Source organism: Primulina huaijiensis, chromosome 17 (genome assembly GCF_012295235.1).
Source record: "Primulina huaijiensis isolate GDHJ02 chromosome 17, ASM1229523v2, whole genome shotgun sequence".
Classification (NCBI taxonomy): Eukaryota; Viridiplantae; Streptophyta; class Magnoliopsida; order Lamiales; family Gesneriaceae; genus Primulina; species Primulina huaijiensis.
Window position 1 is genome coordinate 1,399,527 of NC_133322.1, and position 13,279 is coordinate 1,412,805.

The window sequence follows — 13,279 nt, forward strand, 5'->3', positions numbered from 1 at the left end:
AAGTAATCTATGACAAATTCAAGCTTCCGAATCGGCAGGAAATTTTGAGCTGGTAAACTATAAACTGCCTTAGATTGTACTTTGACTAGGAATCATGAAATTTTGAATAGTTAATAAGCATTGGCGAGACTATAAACGAAATTACTTCAAGCACGTGAAAATCAAATACCAATTTGTACAAAGTTTGACAACGTTAAATTCTTAAACACATAAAAATTTTGTTCCTTACAACGGTTCAAAGCGACAAGAGTCCACTTCAAATGTCTTATCCAGCAGTTGCCAGCAATTACTAATCAGAATATACAGTGCCTAAGTGACTGACTTACATAGGAATGCATTCTCTTTAATCCAACAGATCGGTCTAAAGAATCGAAAGAACAAAATATGGCTACCCAAAGGGTATTAACAAAAATCTATACTTTTTTTTGAGTATTTACAGTCACAATTCCATTCATTATTAATACCTCGGTGGTATTTTTAAGTTCTGAAAATTGTTTCTGATGAGGTTAGAGGAACAGTAGAAAACTCTGAATCAGAAGAAGGTTCGCGATGCAAGAAATTTCCATGAAACGAAGGGAGCACTTGGTTTTGGTTGATGTAAGAGCTTGGTCTTGCCGTATTTGACAGAGTGGAGGAATTCCCTCTATTATAATTGGGTAGATGTAAATTTGTGTGTGTGGCTTTGGGACTTCCTTCGTGTTGATCTCGCTCCGATTCATTGTTAGTCTCCCTTTTTTCTTTTTCTTCATTTTCTTTAAGTAGAAAATCCACCCATAGATCTGCGAATGACTGAATAAAAGTATCCAGATATTATTTTAGAAATTTGGTGGAAGAATAATGGAGAATCCAGCATTCGTTAAATGAAGTAATCCATGTTCACTAGAAAGCTATGAAGTCTAGTTTTTTGGATGGAATGGAGTGGGGAATGTAATTTGTTTTCGTTATCCCTATCGACCAAATTTGGAAGTTGAGAAGGCAAACTATACAGGGATGCGAACCTGTATCAAAAGGAGAATAAAAAACCACACGAGAATTTAGAGAAAGGAGTGGTGAGAAAGACCTGGTCGTCTGACATTGCAGTAGAAGCTTCAGCAGAGCTGCCACCCAAGATGCCCCCAACTAGTCGACTAGGAAGACCCAGCACACCCCGGACTACACCTTTGCCAGCTCCTTGCTGAGCAATGCCTATCCTTTGCTTGTCTTCATCAGAAAATCCCAGCATGCGAACCATTAGATCGAGAACCTGAAACAATGGGTAAGTACAGATTACCGCGGATGGCAGACGGGTACTTCTTGCTCATGCATTATATAAACTGTCAATAAGATATTCGACATATGGAATGAGAAGGGTATGAGCTTTCAGATGAATGTTTGATTAGGTATTAATGATTCTTAACAGAGCTAGAACAGGATTACTAGAAATACTGATGATGATTTTTAAGTAGCTTTAGTTCCTAGTTAAGCTTTCTACATCCTCCAGATCAGTTACTGTACCTCTTTGCTGTGATTTCTCTGGAAATATGTCACCAGTAATTTAATTACAATGCGCCTGCAATAAGATCATTTGTTATGTTCCTTATTTCCAATCAAAGGAAAGTTCATACAAAACTTTTTAGAATTTATATCACCAGTGTTAATTCAAGTTCAAATATCATATGATAATGAAACTGGAAATCCATTACTGTCTTAAAAGTAAATATATATAAACACTGACAGCATAATACAAACAAGATCATTTTAGAGGCACATAATAGTCAAAACATGCTCTCAAATTTGAACAATCAGGGAGGGGAGGGCAGTTGGCAAGACAAGCAGAAAAAGTGAGCACCAATATTTCCACCGATCTCCTATTTTCTTTAACGAAAACAATATAGTACAAGGAAGTTCACTTTGGTGCATTGTAGATCTAGATGGAGTGCACAAGTTCATATGGTAGAGGCCCTACATCTAAACATTGATGATACTAGAACCCAGAGGCAGTTTACATGCTAAACTGTTCGGGTACAGTTCAGAGAACATGTTAAAATTTATTCTGGATGAGATTGGAAATGTTATTGCCAGGATACACAAATATGACACCACCAGCTTGCTAGTTGATAACCCCGGTACCTTGTTTCCCAATTTATCAAAAAGACATATTCAGAAGCTTCCAACAACTTTCGAGACTCGCTTTTTTTGGAAAAAAAATGTGTTTGGGGAATTTTTTTTTGTTGGGGAAGTGTGTCGGGGTGAGCAGTTGACAATGTCTACAGAGGATGAACGTAGCCTAAGAACTATGGAAAACTGAAGATTACACAAATTTTTTAGGCCTTGGGGATTGAATTTCTTAGACGTGAAGGTATTATATGATACAGATGACCACCAGGTAGTGAAGTCAAATTGGGTTAATGGTCCTTCCAGTGACACTAACATGGATAGCTTTTAGAGCGACACTATAAAACACATTCGTGACTAGAGATACTGCATCACAAAGAATGATCATATTTGGTCCACCTAGAATAAAAATAAATGAAAATATCAAGTTGCTCACCTGTCAACAAGAAAATCAGAGTCCACAGACATTCGGTTTAGCCTTGTCATGCTTTGCTCGAGAGCTCGCCGCAGTTTGTCATTATCCTCCTCAAGCTTCTTAACTCTGTTATTTCTTTCCTCAACCGCTCTTTCAGCTTGCAAAAGCTTCCCTAATATCTCTTCCTTCCCCCTTTTTGATGCTTCTGTTTGTTGGTGCGCTTCCTAACAGCAGATACAGGGAAAATGAGGGCTTAAATTGAATTGGAAACAATATAAAAGGACATGCATCTTGCCAAGCAGCCAGATCATGATCATGGTCATGAATGAGAAAGCTGACGAACTTCAAAGTTAATCAAATACATCACGACTAAAAAATTTATTTAAAAGCTTCGATACATGTGCACTGATGGCGAAAACTGTGACGAAGTTGAGAAATTACACCTTCAACATCTCAGAAAGTCGAGCTGATTCTTCTTTAGCCATGGACAACTCCTGCTGAAGACGTTCCTAAACAGAAAGTATGCACAATTCATACACATATTCTTTGCCTTTCTCATCTAATTTCAACCATGAAAACAAAGTTTGACCTTAGCTTCAATTTCAGCATAATACTGGCCAAGGGCAGTTTGCAGGTTCAGAACTTCCACATTCTTTGCATCTATAGTGCTCCTACAGCTAGTCAATTTTCTATTAAGCTCGTCTATAATTTCCTTAGACTTCTTAAGTTCATTAATATTGGACATTTTAATTTCTTCCTGACTTCCAACTGCCTGCTTCAGAGCTTTCTCCAATTGTAATATTTGAACTCTTTGATATTCATTGGCTTCTCGCAGTTCCACAATGATTTTATTGTCCTCATCCATCTTCTCTGACTCCTCGGATTCCTGTGGATATTTTTTATCACTCAAATTTAAATAAGCACCGCTCAAACTCAAATTTAAATAAGCACTTATATCATAGATATTTTGATGCTAAGACAACATAACACCAAAAAGAGAAGCAGAACAGCGTCAGACCTTTTCCAGCAAGTGCTGCTTAAGGCGTCTCAATTCTTTTACCGTTTTATCCCTTTCTCGGCGTGTTTCATTTAAATCTTTCTCCAGCTTCTGCATAGATCGCACTATTTCTTCCTTGTGGGAAAATGCCTGCCGTGTATTACCTCTTAGACTAAAGTGCAAAAATATTAAAGAGTATGGATGCATATCACGAGAAATGCGGTGAAAGTAAATGCTCAAATACTAATCCCTAGAATGAGAGCTAAATGAATGAAGTATGGGCTATGAGCCAAATCTTAAAAAGAAAAATGCAAAATATATCATAATCTTTTTTTTTTTTTTGATAGGAAACAATATTTTATAATCAACATCAGAAAAAGGAAAATATGACCCACCTCATTCGAGCTACTGGGATGCTTGTTTGAAGAGTCTATATCACCAGGTATGTTTTGGTGCAACAGAGAAGAATGATTTGCCTTCAAAGCAGCCTTTAACTCATCTTTTTCTTTCTATCATGAAAAAAATATATTAAATCCAAGGTGCATATGAATATATAAATTCATACACGCATGAAGCATAAATAGGCACTTATACGTATATCGAACACACACAAAAAAAAAATAGAAATGAGAAGATATTGACCTTTATAATAATCTTTTCATTCTCTAAAGAGGAAATGACAGTTTTCAATTTCTCTACTGTGTCATTGGTTTCTTCTCTGTCACTTCTATGCAACTCCATTTTCAATCGTTCTATATCTGATATCTTCCGGTTCAGCTCTTCATGTGTGTCGTTCAACTCTTTTGACATCTGTAGATGAGGATTTAACCAAGCCCAACTACAAAGTATGAGGCATAAAAGAGCAAAAGGAGAATTCTGATGGTTTTAACTGCCTGACCTAATACAGATACGTAGATTCCGTAAAAATAATCGTATAGCAGTATCACCAGCATAATAATCCCCAAATTTACCAACATGGATAACTTCAACAAATACTGTTGAACACCGATTTTATATGTAGGAAAAACAGACTAAAATAATTTTTCCCTTTTCCTGATGTACAGACACAAACCTAGTAGAAGGATATATGATGAGATATCATCCAGTTATAAGCAACATTAAGATAGCATTACTATATCATAAGTCAAGACGTATCAAACAGTTGATGCATTAACGGACTTAAAATAACACATAAATTAACTCGAAAGAGCCATGTGACCACAATCGCTATCCATTAAGAAGAAAACAACTAAGGAACTCACTTCATCATTTTGCCTTTTTAATGAGATCAGATCTTGCTGAAAAGACCCGTTCAACTTCTTCTCATCTGAGAATTGATTAAATAATCAACCAAAACATTGAAAGCTGAGATGGGAGCGGAGCTGGAGCTTGAAAGAGTTTAAAAGTACCTTGTAACATTAACTGCAAACTTGCCAATTTGTCGCGTTCTTTCTCAAGTTGTGTCACCAGTTGTTTCATTTGTGTTTCATGAGTTGCTTTCACCACTGCCCTATTTTCTTCCGTCATATCTGTGAGTTCCTAGAAGGAATTAATACAACTATTATCAAGTCCACACACAGTTGGAAGATGGATGGTGGAAATTATCGATTGTATAAAGGGAAAATTTTTTTTACGAGGAACAAAATCTTCCAGTTTAAATTCCACGTGCATGGAAAACAACGATGTAGAAAAAATCATATGCATTTAATTAAGACAAAAGGCAGAATATGGGTGAAGTGAAGATTTCGGCCGTTTCTCTGAAATAAAATGACTTCTACATGAATAGAAAAACGGATGCCAATCAATCCCAGAAAAGACTGATACTTGTCTATCTGGAAAAGAACATTTTTCTCTTACTTTTGCATCTGTCGAAGTGGTTCCATTGCTTTGTCCATCCTGTTTTGTGACAACACCATTGGTTTGTGAGCTTCCAGCAGAACGGATCTTTGCTGCAGCTTTATTATGGCGATTTGAAGAAAGATCGCCATTCCCCTGAAAAATTACATAAACATCAGCTTATAGAAGGTAAATCTTCCTTTTCCAAATATGCTTAGACCAAGAAATTTGCTACATAATATATACGATCCCGTTTATCAAATAGAAGGCCTTATCTACATCAACTTATTCTAATGGAGCCAATGTCCAAAGCATTATATTTATCACTAAAACACAAGTCAGACTTGCATCAGCTTCACCATCTACATTCCATACCCCTCTTCCAAATCAGCATCAGCCAGCCTCTCTTCCACTCACCTCTGCCAAGTGATCAATCTTATATTTCAAACTCCATGAACTGCTTTCCATGACCAAATTGAATTCACAATTGACCCTAAAAATGTGTGCTAGAACTGAAGTATATACACTGCTTCAGAGAATTTAGGATCCTTAACAGGTGTACAGTGGATATAGATTTCATAATTAACAATATAGATTACACATTTAAATCCAAAACTTATTTTACATTCATCTAAAACCAAAATCCAAATCCACTAACATATTTCTGTCTCAACCAACATCTTAAATCCTTTATGCGTACCTTAGGCACAGTTTTAGCTGCATTTAGAGCAGAGTTTGTCGTAAGGAGATTTTGTTTCAATGAGCCATTTTCTTCAGTCAGCTTTGAAATCTGATCCTGTAATTTAAGATCACAGCATAAGAGGCCGCCACAAATCCTGTTTATAAATTTGCTGATAAAACAGAGATAATTTATGCCAAAAATTTCAAAAACATTGTGGGACCTGCTAACTGCAATTTGTCCAACTAAAATCACTTAAGATTTTTTCTCATCAGCACTTATCCAACAAAATAATGTTTTGGCCAGAGTTAGATTTTAAAAGTCAGAAAGTACCATAGAAAGGAAGATATCCTTTGGTTTTTATTTCTTATAAAAATCCGTTAGTTCAACCTATTCAGCAAAAGAAGTGAATGAAAGAGGGAATAAATGTAAGGGGAAAACAAACAACCTCTTTTTCCTTCAATAAAGCCGCATAATTAACTGATAAAGCTTTGATTTCTGCCTCAGATTCCTTAAGTCTTTTAATATCTGATTTGTATCGTTCAATCTGCGAGAGAAAAAAATGTATCAAGGAGCACAGCTGGTCACACCATAAGCTGGATGAAACTAAAAATTGCTCGATATAGCCAGCCTTATGAACGGAAGAATTCAAGGCAAAAGTAATAAAACTATCCCCCCACCCCCACCCCACCTCTCTCGAAATTTAATCACAATCCGGCTAAAAATATTGTGTAAAAGTATAATCTGTTAGAAAAAAAATCTGAAATCATTCCATGCAGGTTAGATTAGGAACAGCACTAAGACCGATGTTTCCTATTATTTGGATATTATATCAGATTAGTTACTCACTAGATGCATACGCACAATCCACCCATAGTAAAAATAAAGAAGCCATCTGTTTCAAAAACCTGATTAAGCTATTAACAACTGGTTTCATGGCCATCTGACATGAAAATGGCAATATTGCCAAGTTAAACACATCAATTACCAGGCAGATTTACTGAAATGTGTGGTTACAAATTACAATAATCCTCATCACCAGCAAAGATGTCCAGTTAATCAAACCAGTTTTGAATGCGGAAGTTAGGACACAAAATAAATCAGGAACTGGCACCTTTCAACAAGCAAGAGCTGATAACTTCGACCTGAATAAATTAGACTAAAGCGAGACTTCAGTTTTACAATCACTGACACTAAAATATGTTATGACTTTCTGAATTCCAATCCACAATCCGCGATTCTATAAAAATATTTGTTCACAGCTGAATTAGTAAATGCATAAGAAGTCCTAAAAATCCAGTCAGATAAAAAAAAATGCCCACCATATATGCATGCATATGTTCAAGTGCATAACTACAACTTGTATCCTAGTTCTTCCAGGGAATAAGCAATGAAAAGTAATTTTCAAAGACCACGAATGAAAATCATATTCAGGAATTTTGATAACATGATCTTCATGTCCAGATCATGGTAGGTTTTAGCATAGATAGACATTGCCATAAACAAGCAAACCTCACCCAATATATCGGACACAAAAAAATGTTTAGCTTTGTGAAACATCCTTCAATTAAGAAGTCTAAGAATCCCGCTCAACCTCTGAATATTGCACCCATAGAAAAAAAAAATTCAAATCACATTAATTGTTAGATGGAGAAGAAAAATAAAAAGTACAGTAAACAATCCCAACTAAAAATATTTTTAAAAAATAGTCAGAGAAAAAACACAACCTCGCTAAATCAAAACAAATACAACCCAAAATAACTCGTGATTACCTCATGATCATAAGGGGAGTCAAAGCCATTGGTGATTGGCGAATGCATCGGCGAACCCGAACGATTAAAATTGCGAGAAATTCGCCGCCCATAAACTCCATTGTCATTTTCCAATCGATCCCGGGGAGGAGTATACAAGGAGAGCTCATCATCGTCCTCCTCGTGAACATCTTGCGCAATTTTACTCAAACTTTCCTTTAAAGTGGCTACAGAACTCCACATGGCATCAAATTGTAAACGGCGAAACGCCCTTCTATATTATTCTTGCATATATATCTGAATATTTTCGGTGATAATATTGTTTCGGATTCGAACTCAGAGAATTGTGAAGATTGACAGAGAGAAAAACTTAGAAAATAAAATGAATTAGATTTGGGGGTTTATTCTTACGGTAGATCTATTAATTAACATGTGAAACGAATAGGTTGCCTAACGCCTACGTGAAAAATAAATAAATAAATAAATGAAAAAGAAAAAAAAATGAACGGGCATGAAGACGTAATCCCTGGTCAGGCTCAAATTTAAGCATTGGGCTCTATTCAAGTTTCCAGCCCATTAATGTTCAACAATCGCTTTTTTTCTTATTTGAGGCCAACATTCAATTTCCAAGATTCATAGACAGATTTTCTAAGATGACATGGATTGGATTTACTATTGAGTGATGCTACATATACATCTATATTTGTATATCAATTTGTACAACACAAAAAATTGAATGCAAAAATTCAATTTGTCAAAATCTCATTACATATTGAATACAAAATCTCGAGATATAACAGTAAAATCTCGCGATATAATAGTTGTAAATATCGCTATAACGATATATTGGTTGTACCTATAGCATTATTCTTTAATAGTTTGTATCAAAATCGCTCAAATTTTATGATAATTGGAGTAGAAAACTAACTATGTTATTTTACAACATAAAACTAACTCAAGAACATGATTGTCCATCTATATATATATATGTATAAATCTAAAAAGTTTAATTCAACCGTGAGACCGCTAACAACATATTAGTCAAATAATGTCTAAGTTATTTAAGAGTGGCACATTCAAAACAATAAATAATATGGTCGTAGTTTAAAAAATAGACAAAATATGGATGATATGCAAGCAACAAGCACAGACAAATGCACTGAAAACTTTAAATTATATTACATAAGCTCCTTATATCAATATATGAAAAAAGATCACAGCGATGCACACATGCATATATATATATATATATATATATATATTTTCTAGACATGGCTTTTGATAGAAGAGCTGTAACCACTCTCATCATCATAGTATTTGGACCAAAGCATCACTCCTCCATACTTTTTAGACCTTTTAATTTTGGGCAGCACTTTCGAGATCAGATCGGAAACAGGAACGAATCCGGTTCCAGCTGCATCAGGTGCTGCAGGTAAGCCCAAGAAGATCTTGGTTGCAGGAATAGAAGAAGTCCATATTTTCCAAGATTCTTGAAAACTTGTAGCATTTAGAGGATTGAATTGACAAGGAGGATTATTGTAAAACTGAACCCAAACGTAGTCGAATAAGCCAGTCTTCAAAGCTCCTCCAACCCATTGATCAGGAAACGGGCACTGTGGAGCTGCGGTTAAGTGCACTTTCTTGACTCTCTTGCTATAGCTTGAAAGATATCTAGCAAGTTCATCCCAATGTTGGCCTGTTCCAGATTCGATATCGAAATCAACTCCATCCAAAACAGCCCCACCAAGAGGCCGGGACTTTGATTTTCCACCTAAAAAGTTGTTCCAAATGTATGTAGCAAGCTGCCTCGCGTCCTCAGAGGAAACAAGGGAGTATCCACCGGCTCCTCCTCCCATAGACAGCAGAACTTTAATTCCTTTTGCTTGACATGATTTAATATCCGAACTTAAAGCCGTGCATTCGTTGCTGTACGGATCACAATGGCCGGCAAGATTGATCATTGGTTTCTGCCCGTTTCCGAATGATGCAAGAAAAGCTAAGATCACATATTCATAGTTTCCAGTGGCACAGGTATCAGCGAGTGTACCTTCATTCCCGTTTTGACCCCAGTATATCGCGATTCGTCCGGCTTCCGAACCTGCCACCAGCATTGGCATCAGTAGTGCAAGAAAAGTTGCAATATTAGATTTCTTGGAAGCCATAAAAAGATATCGATCTTTAGATTCAAACTCAGTAGATTAATTGAGTTTCTCTGGTGCAGAACTGTTGTAGCAGTGCATGCTTCTTATAGTGCAAGAGATCTAGAATATGCTAATGTATGATTAGCTGATATTTTGTCACATAATTTTGTGCCTTTCTGGTAGTGCGCGTGGCTGAAAGGTCACGTATTTTTAAAGCACACGGAGTTCAGAAAGAAGCTGAACTTTTGTGTGTTATAAAAAAGTGCGTGTGTCTTTTAGCTGCTGTTTGTTTTCTTACATCTAAATCCATTTGAATGATTGTGATTAAAATAATATCAAGTCATTCAACATATATCCAAAGCAGCTATCAGACTTCAATATTTTGCCAATCTAACCGCGTGATCATTGATCAACTCAAATAATTTTTTGTAAAAAAAATAAAGGCCGGCTAAATATTTTGAACGCGAGGTATTTAGATAAGCATTGGTTGACAGGAACTAGCCCATCCAATACAAACCTGATTTTACTTTTTTGAAAATGAAATTAGGAGCTCTTGAATATACAAGCCTACAAGCTAAGTGTTCTTGTTACTAAACATATATCAGATGCTCGTACTATACCGAGTTATCCGGGTTCGTGGTCGTGGTTATTAGAAGTCCGATGCGCTTGGTATCGTGGAGCTTAGAGGTGGTGCTCCGACACAGACCATGGTGATATAGGATATCTTTAAGGGATAATTGTATAATACATTATACGGGGAAAAATCATTAGTCAAATGACTCAAATATGTACCTTGTAAACTATTTATAGTTATTAAACAAATATTCATTAGTTTATTATCGAAAGTGAATTATTAATATCACGCATGCATTTCATTTGAAATTTAATCTCCGTGTTTGAAAGTATTTAGAAAGGTTTTTGATTAAGGCACAGGATGCACCAAGGTTTGTGCTCCCTAAGCGTCCGTTCGTCAAGTTTCAGAGCTTGGGTGCACACCTTTACAGAGCCAAAAAAACACACTAAAAACAGTGGCATCCAAAATTCACAGGATTTTCTTTTGATGTCGCGTTATAAAAGAAAGGGTGAAAAATTTAGAAAGCTAAAAGTATATATGTCCTAAAAGCATGAAATTCATAATTTATTTCACTCAAGACATGCATTATTGAGAAGATATAAGCCAAGGCAGAAAGACTTTAGTATTTACTCAGCTCATACGCCATTCAGGAAATTTACATTACGTAGTATTTATTGACAGATGCCCGAGTTTTTAAACTCGAACCGTGTCAGCATCATACAAAATTTGATACAAATTGAAATCCCAGAGCACGATGCTTTGGAAAGGCATCTCAAGATAAGCTGGAGGACACCATCAACACACGGATCAACATCTACCACAGAGGCACAAGATGTCCCGTATGATCCCAGCTCGAATAAGCACTCAAGAAGATGAAAGTTGGAAACTTCAGTTTCTTCTACTGTAATGCTGACAAAAACTCCTATAAGGCAAACAAGCTCTATGTTTCTCATTATCTTTCAGAGCAACACTTATTCACCGGAAATTTCAGTAATAGCACATTTTTTCATCGAGGCGGATGAAAATTCAAAATAAGTGGGCTTTGGTGTCGAGGGGCAGCCTATTGTCTGAATCATCTGCTCCACTCCTAACACTTGAAATTTATGGGGTCCATTTAGAGCAATATTGTGAACTCTGTGCTCATAAATCTTCCCATTTTTGTCGAGCTTGTACTCTGAGGTCCCATCAAACCGGCTACGGCTCTCCCATGGAATTCGTGGGATGCCATGAACAATCCAACGAACCATTATCATGTTCTCCGATGGCTGCCAGACACTTACAATGTCAACCCACAAGGTTTTGAAAAGGATACCTCCATAAAATCTCAACGACCAGAAGATTGACTTGTAGTTTTCTATACCACCAAAAGTGTTGTATGGATCTTTGAACACAATATCATCCCTATGCAATGAAGGAGAAGAATGAAGAATTAGAGAAGTTTAATCTTGTCCTTTCTCATTCACAGTGAGAGTAACAAGTCTCATGAAATTATATAGCAGAATTAAATCATAGCTGAGAAAAACACATCCATATTTCCGATCCTAAGCCCTTTAATATACTCCGAGTAGAATAAACTTATGAAACGTCTTCTCCGTATATATTGGTGTTTAATTTGTGGGGGAAACTCTCTATATTATTAATCTTTATCCACACCAGTGTACTCGAACACCCAAAGCTGCATGACAGGAGTGATACACGAATATAAAATTATTGCATATCAGTTTCCAACCACTGAGTCGCCTAAATCAAAGGAATTAAAAGCCAATCATTCCCTTAATTTTACTTCGATATCATGCATTAATCAATAAAATTTCGCATATCAGTCAAATTGGCCATAAAATACTGATCTATACAAAACACATACAGCTTTCAACTCAATCAAATGTATGGATCAGCAATAAATGAAGCGAAAATATAAACAAAGGTAAAGTAAACTAGAGAACAGGCAAACAGATGGCCATCATGAGTAACAAACTATTCGATTATGCATTTTTTTTTCAAACAGAAGGCATGAAAAAGTTTCTTTAACGTCAAACCTGTAGATATCAAAGCTGAGCTCTTTGTGGAAAAGCTCCGGAAATTCCTCTCGGAGGGTCCGAATAGCATAACCCATATTGACATAATAGTTCCGCCTCTCCTCTTCCTCATCCTCACTCTTCCTCGAAGGAAAAGGCGCGGTTTCACTCTGCTTTATCTGAGAGGAGAAAATTCCGTGCAACCACCCGACACTATCCACGTAATTACCCCTCAAATCCAAAGTCTGAGCAGAACCCTTTTCCAAATCCCTAACACTAGAAAAGACCCTAATCCTAGAATTCCTACCCTTGATACTCTGAGCAATCGATGACTGATTTTCTCGTCTGATTCCAAGTGATGAAAGTATTTCCGGATAGGGGATTAGAAGCGCCATTCTTTATATATCGGGTAAAGGAAATATATCCAAATTTGTGCGATAATTTTCAAAAGATGGGCATTTTCTTCTCTTCAAGCTTTAAAAATGGATAATTCTTCGATGCAAATACCGACGGCAAGAGAGAGAAAAAGGGGGGCGAATCATTCTTGGAAATGGGCCAGGAGGAGAATTTGTAGCGGATAAGTTTGCTTTTTTGGATAATTCATAATAACAAAGATTTTATAATAAATTGAACAATTAAAAGCAGGGGACCACTTTATTACAAAACATATAAAAATAAATTATTTGATATTTTGGTAAAAATTTATATATTTTTGTATTATTATTATTTAAATATAAAACCCGTTTAGTTTATTGTTTACAGATATATTTCATATTG

The 13,279-nt window shown here is 36.1% G+C and overlaps 3 protein-coding genes across 3 annotated transcripts; all 3 read right to left on the reverse strand.

Moving 5' to 3' along the window:
* Positions 1 to 179: 179 nt before the first annotated feature.
* LOC140962898 (golgin candidate 4-like) lies at positions 180 to 8,201 on the reverse strand. Its single transcript, XM_073421976.1, has 15 exons — positions 7,794 to 8,201; positions 6,470 to 6,568; positions 6,043 to 6,138; positions 5,364 to 5,498; positions 4,916 to 5,045; positions 4,769 to 4,833; positions 4,149 to 4,316; positions 3,902 to 4,015; positions 3,528 to 3,656; positions 3,099 to 3,395; positions 2,953 to 3,018; positions 2,531 to 2,733; positions 1,495 to 1,549; positions 1,061 to 1,243; positions 180 to 789 (listed from the first exon to the last, which is right to left on the reverse strand). The coding sequence occupies exons 1-15, from the start codon at positions 8,013 to 8,015 to the stop codon at positions 478 to 480; spliced, it is 2,274 nt and encodes a 757-aa protein (XP_073278077.1). The 5' UTR covers positions 8,016 to 8,201; the 3' UTR covers positions 180 to 477.
* Positions 8,202 to 8,904: 703 nt separating this feature from the next.
* Positions 8,905 to 10,325, reverse strand: LOC140963529 (hevamine-A-like). The gene has a single exon (XM_073422887.1). It carries the CDS (start codon positions 9,932 to 9,934, stop codon positions 9,038 to 9,040), a length of 897 nt encoding a protein of 298 aa, XP_073278988.1. The 5' UTR covers positions 9,935 to 10,325; the 3' UTR covers positions 8,905 to 9,037.
* Positions 10,326 to 11,086: 761 nt separating this feature from the next.
* On the reverse strand, positions 11,087 to 13,082 carry LOC140963379 (uncharacterized). The gene is made up of 2 exons (XM_073422681.1): positions 12,524 to 13,082; positions 11,087 to 11,888 (listed from the first exon to the last, which is right to left on the reverse strand). Exons 1-2 carry the CDS (start codon positions 12,895 to 12,897, stop codon positions 11,459 to 11,461), a joined length of 804 nt encoding a protein of 267 aa, XP_073278782.1. The 5' UTR covers positions 12,898 to 13,082; the 3' UTR covers positions 11,087 to 11,458.
* Positions 13,083 to 13,279: the final 197 nt, after the last annotated feature.

Coding starts and splice junctions, on each gene's coding strand:
- LOC140962898 (XM_073421976.1), bottom strand. CDS start 8,015: ATGTGGAGTTCTGTAGCCACTTTAAAGGAAAGTTTGAGTAAAATTGCG. Junction 6,569..7,793: donor ACTCCCCTTATGATCATGAG/GTAATCACGAGT, acceptor TTTCTCTCGCAG/ATTGAACGATACAAATCAGA. Junction 4,016..4,148: donor ATGAAAAGATTATTATAAAG/GTCAATATCTTC, acceptor TTTTCATGATAG/AAAGAAAAAGATGAGTTAAA.
- LOC140963529 (XM_073422887.1), bottom strand. CDS start 9,934: ATGGCTTCCAAGAAATCTAATATTGCAACTTTTCTTGCACTACTGATG.
- LOC140963379 (XM_073422681.1), bottom strand. CDS start 12,897: ATGGCGCTTCTAATCCCCTATCCGGAAATACTTTCATCACTTGGAATC. Junction 11,889..12,523: donor CTCAGCTTTGATATCTACAG/GTTTGACGTTAA, acceptor TTCATTGCATAG/GGATGATATTGTGTTCAAAG.